At 41.8% G+C, this 27,146-nt stretch overlaps 2 protein-coding genes across 12 annotated transcripts; one reads left to right on the top strand and one right to left on the bottom strand.

Moving 5' to 3' along the window:
* Positions 1 to 19,885, bottom strand: LOC110498298 (protein C12orf4 homolog). Of its 5 annotated transcripts, none has more exons than XM_021574933.2 (14): positions 19,791 to 19,875; positions 11,793 to 11,978; positions 11,515 to 11,660; positions 9,700 to 9,881; positions 9,476 to 9,575; positions 9,240 to 9,361; positions 8,649 to 8,755; positions 8,251 to 8,448; positions 7,796 to 7,921; positions 6,838 to 6,912; positions 6,448 to 6,650; positions 3,458 to 3,515; positions 3,302 to 3,369; positions 1 to 1,888 (listed from the first exon to the last, which is right to left on the bottom strand). In XM_021574933.2, exons 2-14 carry the CDS (start codon positions 11,968 to 11,970, stop codon positions 1,796 to 1,798), a joined length of 1,656 nt encoding a protein of 551 aa, XP_021430608.2. In that variant the 5' UTR covers positions 11,971 to 11,978; positions 19,791 to 19,875; the 3' UTR covers positions 1 to 1,795. The 5 variants fall into 5 exon arrangements, with proteins under 5 accessions (XP_021430608.2, XP_036813598.1, XP_036813592.1 ...); XM_036957691.1 differs by lacking the exon at positions 1 to 1,888 and adding an exon at positions 1,924 to 2,930 and having other exon boundaries at positions 11,793 to 11,911; positions 19,791 to 19,871; XM_036957686.1 differs by lacking the exon at positions 1 to 1,888 and adding an exon at positions 1,925 to 2,930.
* LOC110498321 (RAD51-associated protein 1) lies at positions 19,208 to 24,614 on the top strand. 7 transcript variants are annotated; one of them, XM_036957718.1, is made up of 6 exons: positions 19,208 to 19,607; positions 20,566 to 20,612; positions 20,720 to 20,824; positions 21,201 to 21,368; positions 21,494 to 21,628; positions 24,302 to 24,614. In XM_036957718.1, the coding sequence occupies exons 2-6, from the start codon at positions 20,597 to 20,599 to the stop codon at positions 24,427 to 24,429; spliced, it is 552 nt and encodes a 183-aa protein (XP_036813613.1). In that variant the 5' UTR covers positions 19,208 to 19,607; positions 20,566 to 20,596; the 3' UTR covers positions 24,430 to 24,614. The 7 variants fall into 7 exon arrangements, 6 of the variants coding, with proteins under 6 accessions (XP_036813613.1, XP_021430632.2, XP_036813617.1 ...); XR_002469817.2 differs by lacking the exon at positions 19,208 to 19,607 and adding an exon at positions 19,962 to 20,316 and having other exon boundaries at positions 20,720 to 20,843; XM_021574957.2 differs by lacking the exon at positions 19,208 to 19,607 and adding an exon at positions 19,962 to 20,316.
* Positions 24,615 to 27,146: the final 2,532 nt, after the last annotated feature.

The following is a 27,146-nucleotide window of genomic DNA, read 5'->3' as shown; positions in this document are numbered from 1 at the left end:
AGCAGTTATTAAATTGTTTTAATAAAGATATAAGCTCAAGTATACAGTACAAGTTAATTCTCAGAGGAGTTAAATATGAATCCTGCTTGGTAGAGAAGAAGCCCCACTTTCCCATCAATCAACAGTGTGAAACTTAAATAATCTCAGATTCATGCATTTCTTGCTGTGCAAGAGGAATCATGTCTTCGGAAACAATTATTTGCAGCTTTGATTGAATAGGGCCCTGTACTGTAGGTTTCACTGTTGTATGTACCTGAACCCAGGAACCTGATCAGCCAATCAGCCCCCTAGGGGGTCAACTGTTCCAGGGATTTGCTGTCCTCGTCAAAGGACCTGTGAGTGTGTGTGTGTGTGTTGCTCTGATGGCCAGGCTGCCTTGCTGCACACAACACTAGGGAGAGGGGACAGGCACGGGGTCCGGCCGGGGAATGATGCTGCCGAGTCGGCACCATGGTCCCTCTGCCCCAGGGAACCCAATACTTAAGGCCACCGAGACCAATGCCACACATTTCCGTAGGGTTTTGCAGGTTCTCACCACTGCAGTACGGTATAAACAGTACAGCAGGTTAACACGACACCGACTTGGGAGCTCTGAGGTGAATGGCCACAGCCATCTGTTTTTCCCTTGAAAGACACTTTTGATGGTGCACTTGATCTGTTTAATCATCTTAATACTATTGCTGTTCATCATAGCAGGCAAACCTCTGACAAGCATCAATTATTTCATCCAACTAAAATGACTTACTTCAAAACAGACATGGAAGAATGTAATTACCATGTCATATTAGCTTCAGGTAGATTAGTCGATCGTGGACTACTCAAACAGTAAATTAAATTGTGCACAAACTGCAATATGGGGTAGGCTATACTCCAATGTTTACAAGCCCAGTAAAAAAAAACTAACAAATGTCAAATCTGAAACATTATTTCACAAAGAGAAGATTTAGGATATAGTCACATTAAACACTTTTTACATACATTTCGACTAAAAACATATAGTAAAGATGTGTGTAAACAGTACATTATGATCAGTGCACAGTAAGTTGTGATCAGTCAATTGGAATGCCACATCAAAAATGAGTTGAGAAGTGCTGAACATGTGTTGGGCAAACATTCAGGGGTATGGGCTATAGAGTTTAGGCTGCAACAACATAAGAAACAAACTTTCTGTGTCTCATAGTAAATGTTTAAATCAATGTTTTGGCACGGAGTAGATAAAACATCATCTATCAGAGTGCTTCTTTATCTCTGAGAACAGTGCCCTCTGCTGTTACTGGGGTGGAGTGAGATGACAAAAAGTTCACTGATTCACTGCAATGCAGTACACACACACACCTGCATAATGCTTGCCTCGGCAACAACACAATCCATCTTTTTTGGGAAGATGGGCCAAGATGATGTCACCTTGCCCTAAGATGATGCCAATTATGCAGGCATCGCTAAATCTATTGACAGTCATCCATCACACTAACCTCTGTAAAATGCAACTATTTAAATAGGTTAGAGGGAACTCAATTATCAAAACTCTTGAGGCCCCTCTCTATATTGTAAAATCATTGCAATACAAAAGCACTGAATCTCATACTTTTGACTGGAATGCTGTAACAATCTGAGAGTACAGTCACTCCTTTGGTTAGTTTATTTTCATGATGGTAGACTCAACTGTGACTTAACCACAGACTGCAAGACTAAAATGCTAATTGCTATAGCATGATGAGGAAGAGGCTGTAGAATCTGTCAAAAACAGCATGATGTTGACAGTTGCCAAGCCTCCATTATTGGCCCTGTGTCTCCGTCAGCGTTTGGAGGTGAGTGTGAGGGTGGACGAGACACGGAAGATCTGAGGCAGCATGTTGCTCAACTGGTAGAACATCTCCTCAGAGATACTCTGTCAATAAAACACAGACAAAGTAGATATCAATGTTTAATGCACATTGGAACGGATGAACATATGGAACAGCCACTTTCCAAGAGAGTAGCCTACACAGACAAAGACAAACTACTAACATGCAAGACATCTATTAGGGGGAAATTCTTAACATTCAAATTCACAACATATATTGTTTTGCTTGTACAACAGTAAGTGTTAACAACCACCTAAGCAGGGACATTTAGCTCAATGTCCCATTTCCCTTGGGACCAGTCAAGATGCTGAAATTATGCGCTCTCTGACAGCTGTCCCTTTAATAGGTAGCATGGCCTTCAAATAAGCATTTTAAGTATTAATATCTCCCCTCACAACTCGTCTACTGCTTGTGTATTTAGACCTACGTGTCTGTTTGAGGTGTACAACAAAGCTGTTTTAGAGGTGCTATTTTGAATGGTGTTGGAGCGTAAATCTGGCAGCCGTAAATGCTGTTAGGGGCCTTTGATGCTGGTTTTATCCCGAGACTCAACATATAATCATACTATAGGTGACCCTCTCTACAGGGACACAATTTCACCCATGCCTGTAACCAAAGACTTGTATAACTAACCCGTAACAGAGCCATATTAATGAAGGGGGATGCTTTTGAGAAATAAGAGCGCTCCAGAATATAATTTCTCGGTGAGATGTAGACGGCCAGTACGTTGCTTTTAAACTTTACTGAACTATTAACAGAATGTATTTACAAAAGAATACATATAGGAGCAGTCAGCATAATATTATTTGACCTAAACAACGTATTATTATTATAATTAATGTCATAACATTTATCACACAGTGACACTATAGACAGACCAAGTTACATATGTTTTATGTTGAGCTTCCGGGAATCTTTTTTTGTAATGGTAAATTGAATGTAGGTACACTGTGTACACTCCGAAGTGTATTTGGAGAGTACACAAGACCAGCTGTGCCTTTGTGAGACACTGTACAGGGGTACTATTGTTGGATGCTGAATGGCTGGGACAAGCAATAGCTCCAACTCCAAAGTGTGTTTAACTTCCTGTTCCAAAAGAAATGATCAGAATCTTCTCCTCAAGTACTTGTTTTTGCTTCAAATAGGGTTCATTCTGGGGCTCCACTAAATCACATTTGGCAGGCAACACTTAATCAACCTATAATACTAGTTATATGAGTGGTGTCAAAGACTAATCAGCCCTGAATAGTGAATACTGACAATGCTTTGGTGTTGTTTTCTGAGTCCTTGTCAGAGACATCTAACCTGTCTGGTTGTGTACATTCAACTGTAGTGATACAGTTCTAAACCTAAATAATGTCGCTAAAAATATATATTCCGCAATACAATGCATACTATGTGTGAGTCAATTCGGTTCTGACCAGATCAGCAGCAGCCAGCCAGACCTGTTTTCTTACCTGTGGAACTAGAAACTGGACTGTCCGTGAGATCCCCCCATCCCACGATGCCATCTCCATCATGAAACCTGTAGAGGGAAACATCTTAAGTTAGGACAGAGGTCTCAGAGGTAAGACAAGAGGGGAAAATGACACTGGTACATCTTACTCTCTCACCTTTGACACATTTGAAGACCAGCTCAGCCCGCCTCAGGCACCATGGGATAGTCATCTCCTGCAGGGGAGAGAATAAAAGGAGTCAGTCGGGCCACAGGATGGTGGAACATAAGCCTTCTATCCTCTGTCATCCCCTCACTGTTCCCTTCTCTTCTGCCTTCCTGACATTGTCAAACAACAGCTTTTCATAGAGAATAAAAGTAATGTTCCTTGAAAGACATCTGTGGGTGTACAGCTCATTGCCTTCTATGGCTCCTTTGACCAACTATGCTGGTCATTATGCTCCTGTATATAGGCCTGAGTTGGGCAAAAGTACAATCCATCAGTAGGAAAAAGCACTGGAAAAGAAGACTCCAGACAGAAATGCTTTTAAATGATAAAATGACAGATAAGTTTCTTTGGTTCCTGCAGCTTAGGAAGCGAGAACACCACACAGAGTACATTTGTGAGCGAGCTCATGCTTTGACTTGAGAGAAAATGTTTCATCAGGCATGTTGTGGCATGATAAGGACAGAGCCCTCTAGACTGCAGTGAGGAGGTCTACTCTACATCAGGTAGCAAGCAGCTTGTTGAGTTGTGGTTGTTTTTCAATTCTGGGTGCCTCCATGTGGACTCAGGAGTGCTGCTGTCTATCAATGCTACCGCTGTCCCCCCACCCTGTGTGTACCGTGCGCTGTATACTCAGAGTTTGAGTAAACACAACAGTTCAAGACTCTCCACTTTTCCCTCTTCTACTCCTGAATGGAGAAAATGCTAAGAGCACTGCTTGGGTTGTACTGAATGAACAAGTAGAGAGATGTGGAGGAGGAGGTCATTAAGGGAAACAGTATCAAAGGCTTGTGAATGTGCCATGGGACAGGGTAGGAACATGTCAGGATGACACTGGGGGATGAGGACAACAGACTGACGAACACACAACTGTTTAACTGAAGGGCATGAGGGGCATAGCAGCACTCAAAGACAAATCAGTTCCTAAGGCAGGAAATAGGACACATTCATTACTCCTCCTCTCCTTCTTCGTCAGTCCATTTTTCATCCATTTCTCCTTTCTCTACTAATCATCTAACCATGGAATGACGAGTGGTCAGTTCACTGGGTTTACTCACAAAACTGAATCATACACCATAAAGTTAAATATAAAATTGGGTGATTAAATCATTTCTCATTATTTAGGCTACATTGATATTTTTTTTTTAGAGCTTGTGATAACTGACTGTACAGTTAGATAATAAGTAATCAAATATTTTCTCACACCCATTTTCTTCTACAAAACATCACCATTGCCAAAACCATGACTGAAAATGGTGTTGTATGATGCAAGGAGCCACTTCATAAAATACATTCATTATTATCACTGGTATTGACAATGAAACACTCCTGGTCTCTGATCCAGTGCATTATATCTCCTGCCGTTGTAGCCTTAAGCAAGGTACTTAACCCACAACAAGGTAAAATACTGCATTTATAGGTTACTGTATAAAACACGTGTTCCGTCAACCCTCCATCCAAAGAGCTACTGGGTATGCAGGCTTTTGATTCAACCCTGCGCAAACACACCAGTCAGCTTATCAAGGTCCTGTTGAGCAGCTGATTTTTCTTTACAATGTGGTGTGTTCATGCAGGGCTGGAGCAAAATCCTGCACACCCAGTAGCTCTCCTGGAGGATGGTTGGCCACTCTGCAACATTACAATTACAACCAATGAAACAGTGATCAAATGGCTAAGATGGGCAAGGTAGCTAACAAAGACATGTTTATGTAAGGCTAAAATATTCCGTGTTCAGGGGAGATCTTGACAGCATAGGAGTTACTTGTCAATTAGGCTATTATAAGAATATTTTTTTACTTTGTCAAAATTACCTGACCAGTATTGAGTAGAGGGGAATCCTTCCTTTCCAACGGTGTCAGAATTATTTCTCAGACAATTTTGAGTGTTTGAGTGACGGTTTTACAGCCGGAGTATGCAGCATTTGCGCACCCGTATCAGCTACGTGTCGGCCATTGGCGGTTATACTTTGCCGGTGGAAAGTTATTTTAGGACATCGGACATGACAATGACATTAATACATGCTAATAGTTAACTAGCCATTCAAAACAGTGTAGTTTGGCTGGTTATCTAGTTTTACCTGCTGCGCAATGTCTCTCTCTCTCTCTCTCCTCTGGAAATAGCCCACTCGCACTGGAACACATGCAGGTGATGCACACACCCTGACCTTTCCAGGATTTTCATTGCTGCCCAAAAATGTGCTATAACTGGGCAAATAAGTCACTAGCTAGCAATTAATATCAACAAATGTGCACACTGTGCGGCAGGTAGCCTGGCGGGTAGGAGCGTTGGGCCAATAACAGAAAGGTTGCTGAATCGAATCCCGAGCTGACGAGGTAACAATCTGTCGTTCTGCCGCTGAGCAAGGCAGTTAGCATACTGTTCCCCGGGGCGCCGATGATGTGGATGTCAATTAAGGTAGCCCCCCACACCTCTCTGAAGACACATTTCAGTTGAATGCATTCAGTTTTACAACTGATTAGGTATCCCCCTTTCGCTTTCCATTATCTCAAAAACACATCTCGCGACTGCATGATTGAAAGACCGATCATGCCTGTCAATGCGAGCCTCCAATAATTATACTCCAATGCGCTCTGCAGAGATTGGGAGGACAGTGCGCAACACATCGCAGGAGACTTTGATCAAATTCTGATCAGTGTAGCCTAATTGTTTGATATTTAGATGTTTTTGTCAAGTCAGACAACTTAAACCTATAATCTGCTTGTCCGACAATTTGTTTTACTTGCCCTGGGCAAGCAGAGAAGCATTAATGTCGAGCCCTGAACCAATTACACATACAGCATAGCATATGTATAACTAACTGTCATCTCTCACCTGTAAATAATGTACGGTTGTACATGCATTATGAATCTGACTTCTGGGACCTCGAGGTATATATATATTACCTTCTGCTTTTACACATATAACATAAGGCTCTCTCTCACCTCTGACATGTCGTGGACCAGTAGCAGAGGGATGGTGATGTTGGTGACATCATGCGTGCAGCAGACCTTGAGGATGTTGCGCAGGCCCATGATGGCAGGTTCCCGGGCCGTAATGTTACCTGAGCGGACATTGTCATCCACACACAGGTGGAACACTATGTGGACCTCAGACAGGTTGGAGTGGCGGGAGATGTAGAATTCACCTGGAGAGGATGATAGAAGAAGATAAAGTTTAGAAATGACTTAAGGTTGGTTTCATTTAGGAGTGAATCCTTTCTTCCACTTAAGCCAAATGTTCACCTAGTCTCCCATTGACATCAATGCACAAAGTTAGGATTTGCCCCTTAAAGACTTAGGCCAAGATAAAACCACATATTCAGTCAACTTTACCTGGTAAGATATTGGAAGAATTCTTTTCCACATTTTGGTTCTTATCTTCACAACTACTTCCATTCCTAGGAACCTCTGTCAATGGGAAAACAAGAGATGACTTCTGCATTTCCTGTATGGAAAACTTGTGCAAAGATAACCTTTGAGGAAATAGATGACAATAGCAACAGAGGTCATAGGTCCATCCGTATAAAGCCTGATAGCTAGGAGGAATGTTTCTATACTCAGCTTTCTGATATCTCTCCACTTAAACAACCATTCAATGGGGATTCATTGTAATAAGGATCTTGACTGAGGTTTCCGACAACACACGTTGGCAATGATGTCAAAAAAGTACTGTCCCTTCCGTCCTGACATAATCCCCAACAGGCCACTGACTTTGCCCTTGCTCGAACGTTGAACAAACATTACTTTACTGGGCCAGCAGGATCTTTAACATTGTTCTAACTGTACCTTGTATTCAGATAACTGCCAAAATTAAGGAAACACTTGAGTAATTCAAAACACCAAGTGGAAGAAGGGTGTCGCATCCGTCTAATAGAGTTAGACACTTGTAGATTCTATGTTAAGGCGCATTGAAGCTGTTCTGGTGGCTCAACGCCCTACTACTATTAAGAAACGATGTTGGTGTTACCTTTATTTTGGCAGTTACCTGTATTTCATAGTTACATTATCACGGTCTATCCAGTCCTCTTACAGAGAACACTCATCTCAATCATCATGTAATTCAAGTCAGAGTCTGGGGAAGAAATACAAGTGAATTAACGCATCTTTGTTCAGACTTTTTCACTGTGATACCACAAGGCCATATTTGCAAGTTATATAGAGAATGGTTGGAAAATCGGCAGTTTCTCATTGCAGCTATTGGATATACACAGTATAATGATTAAAAAACACTCTCAGAAGTATGATTGACTGTTCGCCAGTGGTGGGCTGCTGGTGTGTGTGACTGACTCACCAGGCTGGTCTTTGTGCTTGCTGGTCTGAGACCGGGCATAAAGCATCACTTGCTGGACAACCTCCAGCTGCTCCTCCAGCCGAGGGAAGTGGAAGTCTGTACACTCTTTAGATACTGTGGCAAAGTCTGGGGAAAACATATAAACACATGATGACAGGATTCATTACATTGATTCATTATAATCTCACAATGGTTACGGAGGTTTTGGGGTTGGAGAATGTTTTTACTGTGACAAAACCTTTGAGCTATTGTCATGCTAAAATGCTAAATCATGCTAAAACTTAACTCACTGGTGCCATAAAGCCAAAGAAAAACACCTTCAAATGTGGTCATGGCAATAAGATTTGATTTATTCCAATTATAAATGTGTTTCATCCTCTCACTTAACTAACAGGGTCTAACAGTGTGGTCCCCCTGCTTTGTTGGCCCCTGACATTTGGCCCTTGACCTCTCACCTCTCTTGATGCCACTGTAGGAGTTGACCCTGTTGTCCACCAGCAATACCAGGCCACACAGGGACGAGGAGTAGAGAGACAGAGCAGTCTGCAGCCGCCTCAGCTTGGTCCCTCTGCTGCCATGGCGACGGTGCTTACAGAAGTCCAGTACGTCCGCCCGCACCAGTCGCAGGTTGTGCATTGTCTTCAGCTGTGCACCTGGACAACACCACAGCAACAACACCGTCAAAATACATACGGAAACAAACACAAAAATATATAATGTACAGGATGTCTTTACATTTTACGATGTCAGGAAGTTCAGTGTAAATTAATTCGCTGTCATCAAGGTTTATTTTTATCATGGGCATGTTGGACCAGGCAGCAGTGTTTCCATGGGGACACAGACAGTATAGTACCTAAGTGGATGGTGAAGCTCTCCTCCAGCTGTCGCTGCTCCTCATACAGCCTGACCCCAGGCTCAGACTCCTCTGTCAGCTGGCTCGGCTGCACCTTGATCTCCTCACTGACAAACACAACATCACACTGTAAAGGATACGGTTCACAAGATGCCTTGTCCCGGATCTGTTTGTGCTGTCTTGCCCACGCCAATGAGCATAGAAGTTGGCAAGACAGCACAAACAGATCTGGAACCAGGCTGGAAGATGAACGGACACAAACCAACCCCAGATGAATTACATTGGGACTGACAAACTACACTGTACATAAAAAATAATTAAGACATATATAGCAAAGGAAAAAACATTTGAGCTCGGATGCCATTTCAATGTCTCTTGAAAGTGCTGCTGTGTGTGCAAATTTCATTCAACTGTTTCTGCAGGCTTTCTTTCCCATTTAAGCACGACTCGTCTATTCATTATCTGATTTAACCAATTTTGCTTCACTGTAAGAAGGTGAAGATTAGTGAGATTAAGGAACATCCCCCTAGAAAACAATTGAGTACATTTCTGCACACATGCATTCACAAGCACACACACACACACACTTACTTAATAGTGCTGTTATTGGGGTTCTGCATGTCCTGGTGCAGTTTGATCACCCACTCCTGATACTCCTGCTTCTGAATATGAGTCACCTGTTTCAGTTCATTGGCCCACTTGTTCTCCAGCACCTGACCAGACAGAAGAATCACCAATCGTACATCTCTATGACTGTGTATCTTTGTACATAGAGCATTACAATGCTTGTAGCTTAAATGGCCAACCAGATTGGCTCTGTGTCTTACCTGCTGGGCATCGAAGTGTTGAGATGCAACTGCATTTACATCCTGGTCAGTCATGGTCTTTCCCAGTTCTTGCATGACTTTGTCCATCTCTGTTGCCTGCCTGGGAGTTGAAAACGGAACAATGCAAAACACTTTAGGCATTTGTTATAATGACACTAACTTCAATTACGATGATTTAATTGGCTACTTTGCACTTGAGGACTCATCTCTATGGTCATACCAACCTCTCTTGTAACTTCTTCAGCTCCATGTCTCGCTCACTGATGAGCTCTGAGACACTGACAAAGTAGTTGTGTTCCAGGTTGAGCAGAGTGTCAGAGGCCGGGGAGTGGATGAGCTCGTGGTAAACATCTGCAAAGTCCTCATCCCAGCTGGGCTCCTCAGGACGAGCATGTTCCAGTGTAGTCTAAAGAGTAACAAGCAAAAGAGAATAATGGCATTGGTGTGGGAGTAACCTTCTGAGAGCGAAGGAAAATCACAGGAAGACATTGTTCAGTAGATCACAGGACATTGTAGGAAGTGCAGAAGTGAGTGACACAGCACAGAATGAAAGACCCAGGCAACTACTGACTGAAAAGCATTATATGGTTTTCCTAAACAAACCCAATAGAGGCAAAGCTAAGAGAGCGACCTCATACTTCTGTCATATTTAGAATGTATAGAATAGTATTTAGAGTATGAACTTCCTCTATTAATACATGTCTGGGAATCTTTATGCAACAAACATGATAGACATTAAAAGACCTTTGGAGTTCCTTAAAATACACTGGACATTGTCTATGAGTACTTCTGTGCTAGTGCAGAAAAATGTTAATGGTAATCCTGTATGCACCACAGCAGTGAGCCAACAGAGCTTTATAGGAGGGGCAGCCTTCTTTCTTTTTATAAGTGCTTGAGCAAGTGGCAGCAGAATTTAAAGTCCAGAGCTTTGAAGTGCATAAGGCAGATGATCTCATTGACCTTCTTAAAAAACAAAATAAGGAAGATATGTTTCAAAGGGATTTTTTCACGAGGGGTCTCTGCTTTTTGATCCATTTAAATTGAAAGCCATAATGTCTATTAATATCTCTCATCAGACCACAGCTGTTTTAATGATATACAATATACACTTCAGACTGTCAGACAGATGATGCAGGTCTGGAATTGCAACATTCCCTGCAGTGTATAAAATCGATGAGCTGCAACTTATCAAAGTCAAACACTACAACTTGGCAACTCCAGGCAACTGTTGGCAAAAATTGTTTAATACATTGTTCCAAACTTAAGGAGCAGTCAACTGTCTGACTTACTAACTTGCCCAGCAACAGCCCCAAAACGTCACTGCTCTAGAGGAGATCTGCATGTAGGAATGGGCCAAAATACCAGCAACAGTGTGTGAAAACCTTGTGAAGACCTACAGAAAACGCTTGACCTCTGTCATTGCCAACAAAGGGTATATAACGTATTGAGAAACTTTTGTAATTGACCAAATACTTATTTTCCACCATCATTTACAAATAAATTCATTAAAAATCCTACAATCTGGATTTTTTTCCCTCATTTTGTCTGTCATAGTTGAAGTGTACCTATGATAAATTACAGGCCTCTCATCTTTTTAAGTGGGAGAACTTGCACAATTTGGTGGCTGACTAAATACTTTTTTGCCCCACTGTATGTATATACTGTACTCGATACCATCTACTGCATCTTGCCAATGCCGTTCTGTACCATCACTCAATCATATATTTTTATGTACATACTATTCATTCCTTTACACTTGTGTATAAGGTAGTTGTGAAATTGTTAGGTACAACATCCCGTTCACGAAAACGGATCACTCCTACAGACAGGGAGTCACGTGGCCGTGGCTTACTATATAAAACAGGCAGACAGGCATTGAGACATTCAGTTACTGAACGTTAGAATGGGCAAAACTTACTTAATTAAGCAACTTTGAACATAAATAAAAATCATCCACGGGCCAAATTCTGCTTTAGGGTGAAAGTTTATACGAAAAAAATGCTTGTAACATGGTCTTTGGTTTTGATTAATGATTTTACCTCTGAGTAGGTCTTGGCCCATGTGTTTGTAAGCTGGTTGATGTCCACCTCTCCTGTTGTCAGTCTCTGTAGGGCCAACTCTGCTTCTCTGTCATAGTCCTGGATGGTTTCGCTCTCAATAAACATGGACAGTGTGCTCCTCAGTTCTAAACCAAGATACATCAAAGTAGTAGTACCAAAGGGTATGTGTGGATGAATAAAAGAGACTAAGTTGTTGAATATATCAATGTGCTTGGTTTTGAATTGAATTACATTTAGTTTATTGGAAATCTCATTACCATTCTCAACAAAGCAAGGTATTTTGTGCAGCAGCATAAGTCGTCCATGAAGGTCACTGACATTTTCTTGGACAGGGAATTGCAGAGGTACTTTGAGGACACAGTCATTCCTCCCTGCCCTGAACCCAAACACAAACTCCTTCTCAGTGGTGTTCACCTTTCCCTTGTTTTTCTTCATTTTCTCAGCTGAAAGCAGATAAAATACTGACTACTTGTACAGTAATGATAATGCAATCGAATCGTACCAAGTCATTTCCGTAAGCCATGACACCAACTATCTCAGATTGTTCTGTAGTTTAATTTAATCTCTGACAAATTAAGCTAATAGATTGCACCCAAATTGGCCATTTTAATTTATAGTATTTAGATCATATTCAATAAATATAGTACCCAACATCCGATTTGGACCAACCTTTTTCCTACCAATGAGTAAGACACGAGGAATACAAATAAAAATGTCAAAAGCCACCCACGGAGACCCCACACCCCATGCCAATCCTTCCCCAAACCAGTATACAGTAGAAGTTCTCTGTTTGACAAGTAGTATGAAGTTGCGGCTTGAAGTATTGCTTCTCCATACCATGTAATGTATTCCCTCAGAATCTGGTGATGTTTTTTTTCCCCTGTTCAGAGAAATGTGTAATTTAAGTTGCTTGCATTATATACAACAAAGTAGTGTGAGAGTACTGGGTTTTGACCACTAGATGTCGTTGTTGCTGCTATACGGACACACTTTCATCCATTTTGCTGGTCTCTTGTGGTTATTAAATCAAATCAAAGTTTATTTGTCACGTGCGCCAAATACAACAGGTGTAGACCTTACAGTGAAATGCTTACTTACAGGCTCTAACAAATAGTGCAAAAAAGGTATTCGGTAAACAATAGGTAGGTAAAGGAATAAAAACAACAGTAAAAAGACAGTGAAAAACAGTAGCGAGGCTATATATACAGACACCGGTTAGTCAGGCTGATTGAGGTAGTATGTAGATATGGTTAAAGTGACTATGCATATATGATGAACAGAGAGTAGCAGTAGCGTAAAGAGGGGTTGGTGGGACACAGTGTAGATAGCCTGGTTAGCCAATGTGCGGGAGCACTGGTTGGTCGGGCCAATTTTTTTTTTTTTTCACCTTTTATTTAACCAGGTAGGCAAGTTGAGAACAAGTTCTCGTTTACAATTGCGACCTGGCCAAGATAAAGCAAAGCAGTTTGACACACACAACAGAGTAAAACAAACATACAGTCAATAATACAGTAGAAAAATAAGTCTATATACAATGTGAGCAAATGAGGTGAGATAAAGGAGGTAAAGGCAGAAAAAGCCATGGTGGTGAAGTAAATACAATATAGCAAGTAAAACACTGGAATGGTAGATTTGCAGTCGAAGAATGTGCAAAGTAGAGAGAAATAATGGGGTGCAACGGAGCAAAATAAATACAGTAGGGGAAGAGGTAGTTGTTTGGGCTAAGTTATAGATGGGCTATGTACAGGTGCAATAATCTGTGAGCTGCTCTGACAGCGGGTGCTTAAAGCTAGTTAGGGAGATAAGTGTTTCCAGTTTCAGAGATTTTTGTAGTTCGTTCCAGTCATTGGCAGCAGAGAACTGGAAGGAGAGGCGGCCAAAGGAAGAATTGGTTTTGGGAGTGACCAGAGAGATATACCTGCTGGAGCGCGTGCTACAGGTGGGTGATGCTATGGTGACCAGCGAGCTGAGATAAGGGGGGACTTGACCTAGCAGGGTCTTGTAGATGACATGGAGCCAGTGGGTTTGGCGACGAGTATGAAGCGAGGGCCAGCCAATGACAGAGTACAGGTCGCAGTGGTGGGTAGTATATGGGGCTTTGGTGACAGAACGGATGGCACTGTAATAGACTGCATCCAATTGATTGAGTAGGGTATTGGAGTCTATTTTGTAAATGACATCGCCAAAGTCGGGGATCGGTAGGATGGTCAGTTTTACGAGGGTATGTTTGGCAGCATGAGTGAAGGATACTTTGTTGCGAAATAGGAAGCCAATTCTAGATGTAAAACTTTGGATTGAAGATGTTCTGGAAGGAGAGTTTACAGTCTAACCAGACACCTAGGCATTTGTAGTTGTCCACATATTCTAAGTCAGAACCGTCCAAGGTAGTGATGCTGGATGGGCGGGCAGGTGCAGGCAGCGATCGGTTGAAGAGCATGCATTTAGTTTTACTTGTATTTAAGAGCAGTTGGAGGCCACGGAAGGAGAGTTGTAAGGCATTGAATCTCATCTGGAGGGTTGTTAACTTCTCTAGGGTAGGGGGCAGCATTTGGAATTTTGGATGAAAAGCATGCCCAAATTAAACTGCCTTCTACTCAGGCCCAGATGATAGGATATGCATATAACTAGTAGATTTTATAGAAAACACTCAAGTTTCCAAAACTGTTAAAATAGTATAACAAAACTGATTTGGCAGGCGAAAACCTGAGAAAAATCCCTTCAGGAAGTAGGATCTTTTTTTTTCTATTCAATGCCATTACAATATCCATTGACTTAGGACTCAAATTGCAGTTCCTATGCCTTCCACTAGATGTCAACAGTCTTTAGAAATTGTTTCAGGCTTGTATTCTGAAAAATGAGGGAGTAAGATCAGTCGGAATGAGTGGACCCTGCCGTGTCACAGAGCTTTTTCATGCGCACGACCGAGAGAGTGCCTTTCTTGTTTACCTTTTATATTGACGACGTTATTGTCCGGTTGAAATATTGATTATTTAGGCTAAAAACAACCTGATGATTGACTATAAACATCGTTTGACATGTTTCTATGAACTTTACGGATACAATTTGGATTTTTTTGTCTGCCTGTTGTGACTGCGTTTGAGCCTGTGGATTACTGAAGAAAACGCACGAACAAAATTGAGATTTTCGGATATAAAGAGAGACTTTATCGAACAAAAGGAACATTTATTGAATAAATGAATGTCTGAGTGCAAACATATGAAGATCATCAAAGGTAAGTGATTAATTTTATCTGTATTTCGGACTTGTGTAACTCTTCTACTTGGCTGGTTACTGTTTGTAATGATTTGTCTGCTGGGCTATGTTCTCAAATAATTGTAAGGTATGCTTTCACCATTAAGCATTTTTTAAATCTGACAGTGGTTGGATTCACAAGAAGTTAATCTTTAATCCTATGTAAAATAGTTGTATCTTTCCTGAATTTTTATAATGAGTATTTCTGTATTTGAATTTGGCGCTCTGCAATCTTACTGGATGTTGGCCAAGTGGGACGCTAGCATCCCACATACCCTAGAGAGGTTAAGACAGTGTCCAAAGAAGTATACAGAATGGTGTCGAGGAAGTATGTACATATGTACATGAATGTATAGTTAAAGTGACTGTGCGTATGATAAACAGAGAGCAGCAACAGCATAAAAAAAGAGGGGCTGGGGGGAGGGCACACAATGCAAATAGTCCAGGTACCCATTTGATTACCTGTTCAGGAGTCTTATGGCTTGGGGGTAAAAACTGTTGAAGACTTTTTGTCCTAGACTTGACACTCCAGTACCGCTTGCCATGCGGTAGTAGACTATGGTGGTCTGCTTGATACATGTTGGTATTACAGACTTAATCAGGGACATGTTGACAATGGCAGTGAAGACACCACATAGATCACAACATTTTCTATGCAACTTTGGGTAGAAAATCAATAGATTTGGCTCATGATGAAAATAAAGTGAGTGGTCATCCTCACAATTCAAGCCAGTCCTCCATGAAAGCAAATCAGTTTGTCCTTCTTTTACGCTTAATCTGTGTCCATGTAACATACCCTTTGTGTGTGGTTCATTCCCTTCAAAAAAAGGTCTGGATTAGTTACTGTTTGACCATTCCTGGTGAACAAGCAAACCATTAGGCTACAGTAGTTCTAATGGTTTCAATGTTATGGTCTCAAATGGTCTTCAATAGTAAACGTCCCAACCACACACTTTTGCAATTGTAATGGTTTTGGTTTGGTTTTAATAGTAAATGTCACTAATCACATTACATATAGAGCTGTTTCCTGATAATTGTATTGAAAAAAACACAGGACTGCCATGCAATTCATTATATTATTAGGGTTGTCACAACATTTTAGTCCCTAGCCCATTTCTCCATCAAAGTTTGTAGGAAAAGTCTTGCATTGAAATATCTCTCCCAGAGAGTGGCCACTTGTTGGACTATTCAAGCAGAGTTGGGTTGAAGCATTAGGTTGCTATTATGACAAACACAATTGCTTTCATGGAGGACTGGCTTGAATTGTTAGGATGACCAAACAATTTATTTTCATAATGAGACAAATCTATTGGGTAGAAAACCAAAGATGCAAAGGAAACGTTGTGATATACAGTACCAGTCAACAGTTTGGACACCTACACATTCCTGGGTTTTTCTTCATTGTAGAATAATAGTTAAGACATCAAAACTATGAAATAACATATATGCAAACATGTAGTAACCAAAAAAGTGTTAAACAATTCAAAATAAATTTTATATTTGAGATTCTTCAAAGTAGCCACCCTTTCTTTGCCTTGATGACAGCTTTGCACACTCTTGGCATTCTCTCAACAAGCTTCATGAGGAATGACTTTCCAAAAGTCTTGAAAGAGTTCCCACATATGCTGAGCACTTGTTGGCTGCTTTTCCTTCACTCTGCAGTCCAACTCATCCCAAACCATCTCAATTGGGTTGAGGCTGGCGATTGTGGAGGCCAGGTCATCTGATGCAGCACTCCATCACTCTCCTTCTTGGTCAAATAGCCCTTACACAGCCTGGAGGTGTGTTGGGTCATTGTCCTGTTGAAAAACAAATGATAGTCCCACTAAGCCCAAACCAGATGGGATGGCGTATCGCTGCAGAATGCTGTGGTAGTCATGGTGGTTAAGCGTGCCTTGCATTCTAAATAAATCAGAGAGTGTCATCAGCAAAGGAGGAAAAAAAGGAGAAAAACACCAGATTCACAGGGAATATGTTACATGGTATGGAGAAGCAATACACCAAGCCACAGCTTCATAATACTTGTCAAACAGAGAACTGATACTGTATACTGGTTGTTGGGGTGGGATTGCCATTGGGTGCGGGGGGTCCGTGGGTGGCTTTCAACATATTTTTGGGGGATTTCTCATGTTACTCATTAGTAGGAAGAATCTTTGGCCCAAATCAGATGTTGGGTACTACATTTATTGAATACAATCTGAATCCTATACATTAAAATTGCCAATTTCAGTGCAATGATTTAGCTTAATTTCTCAGATCAAATTATATTTCCACAAAATAATGTTTCAGGAATGCTAATTGTATCTGTTACTAAGTACAGAAATGATTTCAGAACAATCAGATGGTGGGTGTAAGGACCGACACTGGAGTCGAGAAGCAGGTACGGGGAGTCAAACATTTAATAAGGAACAGGATAGGAACAGCATCAGCACACGGGTAACAAAACAACATACGAACGTTAATGTGGAAACAGGGAACACACGCGGGAGCAGGGGGGGGGGGAGCGGGGGGAGGAGCGGGGGGGGGGGGGGGGGGGGGGGGGGAGCAGGGGGGAGAGCGGGAGCGGGGGGAAGCAGGGGGGAGAGCGGGAGCGGGGGGGAAGCAGGGGGAGAGCGGGAGCGGGGGGGAAGCAGGGGGGAGAGCGGGAGCAGGGGAGGGGGAGCAGGAGGGAGAGCGGGAGCAGGGGAGGGGGGAGCAGGGGGAGAGCGGCAGCAGAGGAGTTGGGAGCAGGGGGGAGAGCGGGAGCGGGAGCAGGGAGCAGGGGGGAGAGCGGGAGCGGGGGGGGAGAGGGGGAGCAGGGGGGAGAGCGGGAGCAGGGGGGGGAGAGCGGGAGCAGGGGGGGGAGAGCGGGAGCAGGGGGGGGGGGAGCGGGAGCAGGGGGGGGAGCAGGGGGGAGAGCGGGAGCAGGGGAGGGGGAGCAGGAGGGAGAGCGGGAGCAGGGGAGGGGAGCGGGAGGGGAGCGGGGGGGGGGGGGAGCGCGGGAGCAGGCGTTAATCCTTTTTCTTTTGCTTTTTGAGTTGGAACGATCCAATGGAATCCTGTATACCAGATTTTTTTATTTAACCTTTATTTTCCTAGGCAAGTCAGTTAAGAACAATTTCTTATTTACAATGACGGCCTACCAAAAGGCAAATGGCCTCCTGCGGGGACGGGAGCTGGGATTAAAATAAAAATACATTCATAAAAATATAGGACAAAACACACATCACGACGAAACACCACAACATAAAGAGAGACCTATAAGACAACAGCATGGTATTAAAACAACATGGTAGCAACAGAACATGGCAGCAACAGAACATGGCAGCAGCACAGGGTACAAACATTATTGGGCACAGACAACAGCAAAGGGCAAGAAGGTAGAGACAACAATATATCACACAAAGCAGCCACAACTGTCAGCAGTAAGACTGTCCATGATTGAGTCTTTGAATGAAGAGATTGAGATAAAACTGTCCAGTTTCAGTGTTTGTTGCAGCTCGTTCCAGTCGCTAGCTACAGCGAACTGAAAAGACGAGCAACCCAGGGATGTGTGTGCTTTGGGGACCTTTAACAGAATGGCAGAACGGGTGCATCTCATTCTGAGCTTCTACAGAAATTATAGTCATAGTTTGCCTTTAATGGGAAATAGACTACTTTAGCTTCGCTACCAGGCTTGTGAAATTCAGATTATTGCTGACAGATGAATATATAGTAAAAACAAGGCATTAAAATGTGGGTCATCACTAGTTAACACAGCCAGAAAGTAATAAATGTGCCTATTTCTACAATTTCTCTTCCAAAAATCTGGTTTTATACCTAATGCAAACCTTAACCACACTGCTAAAAACGAATGCCTGGTCCTAACCTTAAATGAAGATCAAAAAGCAAATTTTTGTTTTCATACATTTTTACAATATAGACAATTTTGACTGTGGCTGTGTTGTCTAATGGAAATAATTGGTCCCTTCAATGAGGGCTGGGATGCGTCCGTTTTATTTAACGTTTGCTACATTGCATAACGGTTTCTACTGAACAACACGTTTCCAACAAAATGTTTAACGTTTTTGCACAGACCGAGGTACGTTTGCGCCATAGGAGGCTGGCTCATAATAATGTCTGGAAGTCGCGAATGGCATGGAACACATGGAAACCATGTCAAATCAAATGTTATCTGTCACATGCGCCAAATACAACAGGTGTAGGTAGACCTTACAGTGAAATGCTTACTCACAAGCTCTTAACCAACGATGCAGTTAAGAAAAATACCCCACCCCCCAAAAAATTAAAATAAAGTAACGAATAATTAGAGCAGCAGTAAAATAACAATTGCGAGGCTATATACATGGGATACAGGACCAGCCATGTTTGATGTAGTTGATACCATTCCACTATCCACTCCAGCCATTACCACGAGCCCATCCAACCCATATAAGGTCCCACCAAAGTCATGGTTTGCTCTATTTGGTAGGCTTGAAGCAATATGGGTGGCATGTTTAAATGGAAGTCGCTGTGCTTGACAGCCTTCTTCAACCGGCGTGTGTTCATTAGTCGGATTCCGTGTCAAAACGTTTCGCAACGGAAACCTTTCACAGTTTAATATATGAACCAAATGGAAGCAAACGGAACGGAGAGGGACCAACCTACATTTGTCCAATATAAACTATAGTTTTCGTTGCAAAACGTTTTCTGTTTGGAGTAAACAATTTGTTGCCAAACGTTTGTCAATAGACCAAACGTTTTCCAATGGAATCAGACTAATGAATACATCCCTGATCGTTCAGAACAGCACCGTTTCGGTTTAATTGAACATTCCACTAACCTACGGTTTTTCGTTGAAGGTAGCCCTGCCGTATTAGCTAAATCGCTGGTTATTTAGCATTGTTAGCAATGGTAGCGAACATTGCAGTGGTCGCTGCCTAGCTTACTTAGTGCAACCAATAACAATATTGACACTAGTCATACTGCAATCGTGATATATTTGCTTCAGAATAATAAAGATTATCGTAGAAGTCTAGTTTTACCTGTACATTCGTATTTTGTGGATGTAAAAGGACGACCGTGTTCATTCCCTTGTTTGGACAACCAGCTGACGGACACAGCTGAGTTAGCTGTGCTTTTTAAATACAACTTTCGTCAGATTTTATTTTCAAAACAGTAATACATCAAATCAATCTACACGTAGGACAGAAAAGTAGAAGCATGTGGATTTGTACATTTTTATTCGTAGAATAATGGTATTGAGTAATTAATAATACATATTTTAACATTATGCCTATGTAAAGTTACACAGAACGAATCCCCTAAATAGAAACCCAAGATATACATGTGAAAGATTCAGTTTGTCGCGGGATAGCTTGAAAAAAAACAACATGCGAAATTGTACTGTTTTATTTCAATGTGGTCGTTTATCTAAGTTATTCAGTATTTCATTTTGTTTCTAGTTTGGACACTGTTAAGAGACTTAATTTACGTCATTAAGTAACTAGCTACTAGTAGCGTTTGGTTTCTCAAGCTGGCTGAATACGATATTATGGCTCGACCAACAAGGTGTGTAACGTTCGTTAAACTAATCTACAGCACAAGAGGTTGGTGGCACCTTAATTGAGGAGGACGGGCTCAAGGGTAATGACTGGAGCAGAATTATTCCATTCGCTTCGTTCCAGCCATTATTATGAGCCGTTCTCCCCTCAGCAGCCTTCACTGATCTACAGGTAGCAGGCTGACAGTAGCTGCAAAGATCATGATAACTGTTTTGTTTTAGTGTGATGAATGATGACTATTTGTTCTCGTCAAAAGAGCCAAGAACCAATTGAATTACTCAGACTTGATGGAGCTTGATGATGGTACGTGATGATGATGTCAACTGTTTGGACATTCTCAACTTTTACATATTGTCATAATGTTAATCCGCCTGCTTTTTGTAATGTTTTGTCTTTTTTTGTTCAATCAGATGAAGATTTTGCCTGTATGAAAGGGCCTTCCAGCAAGAAAGCCCGGGTCCTTGTCAAAGAACCACAGAGAGACAAGGGTCTGCATCAATCAAGCAAATCTTTCGGTCAGGATTCAAAGAACACGTAGGCCTATCATTTTTTTTTTATAGAAAGCTAGAAAACATATGTAGCAATAAGTTATGAGAAAAACATCTTCACACGCTGCCAACAAAGCACACACTGCCAACAAAGTCAGACACTATTTTGATTAGTGTGCAGGTAGGCTGGTAGTCACTGTTTTGTGTGTGTGTGTATGGGTTTCAGATTGTCTTTAGATGACAAAGATCCTTTTATAAAGCCTTAATGAACATTCATTATTTAGGGAAACATGCCAAACCTACTGTATTTCATCTCAGACATAATTGAACATGCTGTAAATCACAATACTAACAATAAACCCTGCCTATAGTCTCTTTGTTCTAATGATTTTCTCTCTCCTAGAACTTCATGAGGTCACAAGTGAGTGGGGATCCAATGTCAACCCCTCCAGCCAGAGATGGGCAGCTGTCAAAGCTAAAGATCAACAGAGATCCATACTGAAAGTGGAGAGGATCAGCCAGGTTGAGAGTGGGCGGGAGGATAAGGATTACCAGCCTACCTGCATACCACGTAACCACCATCTGTCATCACGTTAATGCCCTCAATAAGAAATGTTCACCCAATTATAATGGATGTAAAGTATATTGTGCTGCTATTAAATTTCTCCGTGCTTTCCTCTGTTACTCCCACCACAGAGAGTTGTAGTCCGACTCCAGCAACATCAAAGCCTGTGTCAACTCAGAGGAAGCTTGCTGACACTCCCACTTTACCTGTTAGATCATCCCCTATCAGCCCAGTAGGTGGCAGGCTTCTAAAGTGGAATCCACCAGGTGAGGCTCAGTGACACAATTGGAGATTCTCTACTGGACAAAAGTCTGCCCTTTACTTAACTCCTTCGTTCCCCGCGACCCGGAAACCGATAAGTGGTCGAGGGGAGAGTCAATTCGTTAGTAGGCAAACTGAGGAGTATGCTTCCCTCCTCGATTACAGACTTCAGCAAAGGATGCACAAGAGTATCTTCCTGGTGGCTAGCGTGGAAGTGTTTTAAAATCCGCCACACAGGCCTTTCTAATCGACCTGGCCCGGTTATCCTGGAAGGATATTGACCTCATCCTGTCAGTAGAGGATGCCAGGTTGTTCTTTAGAAGTGCTTTCCTCACCATCTTAAATAAGCATGCCCCATTCAAAAAATGTAGAACTAAGAACAGATATAGCCCTTGGTTCACTGCAGACTTGACTGCCCTTGATTAGCATCTAATAGCCCCCACGATATGAAACTTTTCAGGGAAGTCAGGAACCAATATACACAGTCAATTAGGAAAGCTAAGGCTAGCTAGCAGAAATTTGCTTCCTGTAGCACTAATTCCAAAAGTTTTCGGACACCGTAAAGTCCATGGAGAATAAGAGCACCTCCTCCCAGCTGCCCACTGCACTGAGGCTAGGAAATACTGTCACCACCAATAAATCTATGATAATCGAGAATTTCAGTAAGCATTTTTCTACAGCTGGCCATGCTTTCCACCTGGCTACCCCTAACCCGGCCAACAGCTCTGCACCCCCCGCTTCTCCTTCACCCAAATCCAGATAGCTGATGTTCTGAAAGAGCTGCAAAACCTGGATCCCTACAAATCAGCAGGGCTAGACAATCTGGACCCTCTCTTTCTAAAATTATCTGCCAAAATTGTAGCAACCCCTATTACTAGCCTGTTTTACCTCTCTTTCGGATCATCTAGATCCCCAAAGATTAGAAAGTTGCAGCGGTCATCCCCCTCTTCAAAAGGGGAGACACTCTAGACCCAAACTGTTACAGACCAATATCCATCCTTGACTCTGTCAATCACCACATTCTTATGCAGACTCAATAGCCTTGGTTTCTCAAATGACTGCCTTGTCTGGTTCACCAACTACTTCTCAGATAGAGTTCAGTGTGTCAAATCGGAGGGCCTGTTGTCCGGACCTTTGGCAGTCTCTTTGGGGGTGCCACAGGGTTAAATTCTCAGACCTACTATTTTCTCTGTATATATCAATATCATCGCTCTTGCTGCTTGCTGCTTTGATCCACCTCTACGCAGACAACCACATTCTTTATACATCTGGCCCTTCCTTGGACACTGTTAGCAAACCTCCAAATGAGCTTCAATACCATACAACACCCATTCCATGGCCTCCAATTGCTCTTAAATGCTAGTAAAACTAAATGCATGCTCTTCAACCGACTGCTGACCGCTCGTCCAGCATCACTACTCTGGACAGTTCTGACTTAGAATATGTGGACAACCACAAATACCTAGGTGTCTGGTTAGACAGTAAACTCTCCTTCCAGACTCACATTAAGCATCTCGAATCCAAAATGAATTCTAAAGTCATCTTCCTATTTCGCAACAAAGCCTCCTTCACTCATGCTGCCAAACATACCCTCGTAAAACTGACTATATCCTACCAATCCTTCACTTCGGCGATGTCATTTACAAAATAGCCTCCAACACTCTACTCAGCAAATTGGATGTAGTCTCCGTTTTGTCACCAAAGCCCCATTTACTACCCACCACCGTGACCTGTATGCTCTCGTTGGCTGGCCCTTGCTACATTTTTGTCGCCAAACCCACTGCCTCCAGGTCATCTAAAAGTCTTTGCTAGGTAAAGCTCCGCCTTATCTCAGCTCACTGGTCACCTTAGCAACACCCACTTGTGGCACGTGCTCCAGCAGGTATATTTCACTGGTCATCCCCAAAGCCAACACCTAATTTGGTCGCCTTTCCTTCCAGTTCTCTGCTGCCAATGACTGGAACGAATTGCAAAAATCACTGAAGCTGGAGACATATCTCCCTCACTAACTTTAAGCATCAGCTGTCAGAGCAGCTTACCGGTCACTGTACCTGTACACAGCCCATCTGTAAATAGCACACCCAACTAACTACCTCATCCCCATATTGTTATTTATTTATTTTTGCTCTTTTGCACCCCAGTATCTCTACTTGCACATCATCATCTGCACATCCATCACTCCAGTGTTAATGCTAAATTGTCATTATTTTGCCACTATGGCCTATTTATTGCCTTACCCCCCCCCCCCCCCCCCCCCTAACCTTACAACATTTGCACACACTGTACATAGATTTTTCTACTGTGTTATTGACTGTAAGTTTGTTTATGTGTAACTGTGTTGTTTTTGTTGCACTGCTTTGCTTTTTCTTGGCTGGCCTACCTGGTTAAATAAAGGTAAAATGTATTGCACAACTAGCTACAATTTGATTTGATCACTTTACACATTTATTTGGGGATTCCACCTCTGTAAATGTAATTTGCCTGATGGCGCATGAGTAGAGAGGGAGTCTCCTTTCATACAAGCGCATTTGTGTCCGTGTTTCGTCGCCTCTGCTCCTCGATCCTTGAACTTTTTCAAAAGTAGGCGACGAGAGGCCGGAGGCGAGGAAAACCAATTGAGATTCTCCAAATATGTATATTTATCTGTCTTAATTCAATTCTCTGTTCTTTATCACTAGCACAGAGTGGAATAAGTCCCAACTCAATCCTGAATTCCACCACAAAGTCTCCGGGACAAGGCTTGCGACTGGGATTGTCCCGCTTAGCAAGGGTCAAACCTCTGCACCCCACTGCTAGTAGTAACTGACTCTTGCCCTATTAAACAGAGTGAAGTCAGAATCTCTTTTTCTTTGGTGTACTGTGTGTTTAGCCTGTTACTCTTGTGTTGCATTGCTAATATTGGAGTTCTGTAATCATTTTTGTTTAAATGTTGTATCTAGTGATTGCTATTCATCAAAATGTTTCTTTTTTAAACATTTGTTTCTTACCATGCCTGCAATTGTCCAGTATTTTTTGTAATATTTAACAAGTGTTTGATACTTTGCATACAGGTGTCATTTTTTTGGTGGTACGGTATTTACTCTGGCTCTAACTCGGATTTCACTAATGTCCATCATGGTTATTTCCATTCTCAGACTATAGAAGTTTGCTTGATCCAGCTATCCCCCTGCTGGAACATTAATTTAATGTTTCCCATTGAAGGAAACACTGAGGAATAAAGAAAGGGATATTTCAAAATCTTCTGGAACTGTGAACAGTAGCTAGGTTTCCATCCAATTGGCAAGATATTGTCATGTGAATATTCTAGAATCCGCATAAAGAAAATGTACCCACCAGTGGTACAGTATGTTTCTACCAAATGGACTTGATGTGGATAAAAAAAAAACGTGTGATGACAGATTTTTTTTCCCTCAGTCTACACCCAATGTCCCATAATGACAAAGCAAAAATGGGTTTTAAATTTTTTTGCAAATGTATTGAATAAAAAACTGAAATATTACATTTACATAAGTATTCAGACCCTTTACTCAGTACTTTGTTGAAGCACCTTTGGAAGCGATTATAGCCTCGAGTCTTCTTGGGTATGACGCTACAACCTTGGCACACCAGCTCTGGAACAGATTTTCATCAAGTATCTCTCTGTACTTTGCTCCGTTCATCATTCCCTCAATCCTGACTAGTCTCCCAGTCCCTGCAGCGTCCCCACAGCATGATGCTGCCCCCACCATGCTTCACCGTAGGGATGGTGCCAGGTTTGTGATGCTTGGCATTCAGGCCAAAGAGTTCAACCTTGGTTTCATCAGACCAGAGAATCTTGTTTCCCATGGTCTGAGAGTCCTTTAGGTGCCTTTTGGCAAACTCCAAGTGGGCTGTCATGTGCCTTTTATTGAGAAGTGGCTTCCGTCTGGCCACTCTACCATAATGGCCTGATTGTTGGAGTGCTGCAGAGATGGTTGTCCTTCTGGAAGGTTCTCCCATCTCCACAGCGTGACCATCAGGTTCTTGGTCACCTCCCTGACCAAGGCCCTTCTCCCACGATCGCTCAGTTTGGCCTGACGGCCAGCTCTAGGTTGGTGATTCCAAACTTCTTCCATTTAATAATGATGGAGACCAATCTTCTTGGAGACCTTCAATGCTGCAGAATTTTTTTGGTACTCTTATCCAGATCTGTGCCTCTACACAATCCTGTCTCGGAGCTCTATGGACAATTCCTTCAACCTCAAGGCTTGGTTTTCGCTCTGATAAGCATTGTCAACTGTGGGACAATATATAGACAGGTGTGTGCCTTTCCAAATCATGTCCAATCAATTTAATTTAACATAGGTGGACTCAACATCTCAAGGATGATCAATGGAAACAGGATGTACCTGAACTCAATTCCAAGTCTCATAGCAAAGGGTCTAAATACTCATGTAAATAAGATAGTTCTGGTTTTACATGTTTTTATGAATTCGCAAAAAAATATCTAAAAACCTGTTTTCATTTTGTCATTGAGGGAAAAAAAAATAGATTTGAGAATATGGCTGTAATGTAATAAAATGCGGAAAAAGTCAAGGGGTCTGAATAGCTTCCGAATGCACTGTAATTTTAGTTATATCAATATTTGCGCATAAAGGCGTTTCCACCGATATTTCCTGCATAATTAATTTTACCGACACAAATGACAAAACTATCTGTCGGCATTTACATAAAATTACACCGAAACGTCCTGTTTCCGTCACAGTTGTCATGATATTTTTTTTATACAATGAATGAATTTACTCGCATAAAAACGATGGACAGAAACCTGGTTATTGAGAGAAAAACTATGTTTTTGGTCAGTGTACCAATGTCTATAGATCGGTTAATTTTCCAAATCAGCAATCTTGCATTTTTTATTTTTTTTTGGTAAGGTTTCATAAGTAAGCTCTTCAATTAGCCATTTTACAATTTATTGATCTATCTATTTGAGCTTTATGGTGAAGTTATGTAGTGACAAAAGTAACAGAAGTCACTTTCTGTGAACGAAAGTCTTATTTTGCAAAGGTTTCTCTTTCTTTTTTCTCGTACACTTCTCTCCTTCCTGGATGACAGTTTTCAGTCACAAATCACATGTAGGTTGAATTTAGCAAGTGTCTCAAATATCCTACCATTATCCAGAATTATTGGGATGTTTCATTTATTGCAGTGACTACATGATAAGCATTACATGGTTTTCACTGAATTTAATCAGGAAATATCTTAAGTTGCAACTTAAGGGTATTGATTCATTCAGTGGAATTGTTCAAGTAGCTTATTGGACTGTTGGCTGATGATGAGTAAACTCAGTGACAATTAGCACATTTCCTAATAACAACAAACATGAATGTGTGAAGATCATAAAGTTACATAGCCCATCTATAAATAGCCCAAACAACTACAGTGCCTTGCGAAAGTATTCGGCCCCCTTGAACTTTGCGACCTTTTGCCACATTTCAGGCTTCAAACATAAAGATATAAAACTATTTTTTTGTGAAGAATCAACAACAAGTGGGACACAATCAT

Source organism: Oncorhynchus mykiss, chromosome 2 (genome assembly GCF_013265735.2).
Source record: "Oncorhynchus mykiss isolate Arlee chromosome 2, USDA_OmykA_1.1, whole genome shotgun sequence".
NCBI classification, from domain to species: domain Eukaryota; kingdom Metazoa; phylum Chordata; class Actinopteri; order Salmoniformes; family Salmonidae; genus Oncorhynchus; species Oncorhynchus mykiss.
This window is presented reverse-complemented; position numbering and strand designations above follow the sequence as displayed.

Excerpts from the sequence above, each read along its gene's own strand:
- LOC110498321 (XM_036957704.1), top strand. The coding sequence starts at position 20,395 with ATGACTGGAGCAGAATTATTCCATTCGCTTCGTTCCAGCCATTATTAT. Across the intron at positions 20,825-21,200 it reads TCAATCAAGCAAATCTTTCG|AACTTCATGAGGTCACAAGT; the intron begins GTCAGGATTCAA and ends TCTCTCTCCTAG. Across the intron at positions 21,629-24,301 it reads TCTAAAGTGGAATCCACCAG|CACAGAGTGGAATAAGTCCC; the intron begins GTGAGGCTCAGT and ends CTTTATCACTAG.
- LOC110498298 (XM_036957686.1), bottom strand. The coding sequence starts at position 11,970 with ATGAAGAAAAACAAGGGAAAGGTGAACACCACTGAGAAGGAGTTTGTG. Across the intron at positions 7,922-8,250 it reads CTACAGTGGCATCAAGAGAG|ACTTTGCCACAGTATCTAAA; the intron begins GTGAGAGGTCAA and ends TGTTTTCCCCAG. Across the intron at positions 3,516-6,447 it reads TGGTCCACGACATGTCAGAG|GAGATGACTATCCCATGGTG; the intron begins GTGAGAGAGAGC and ends TCTCCCCTGCAG.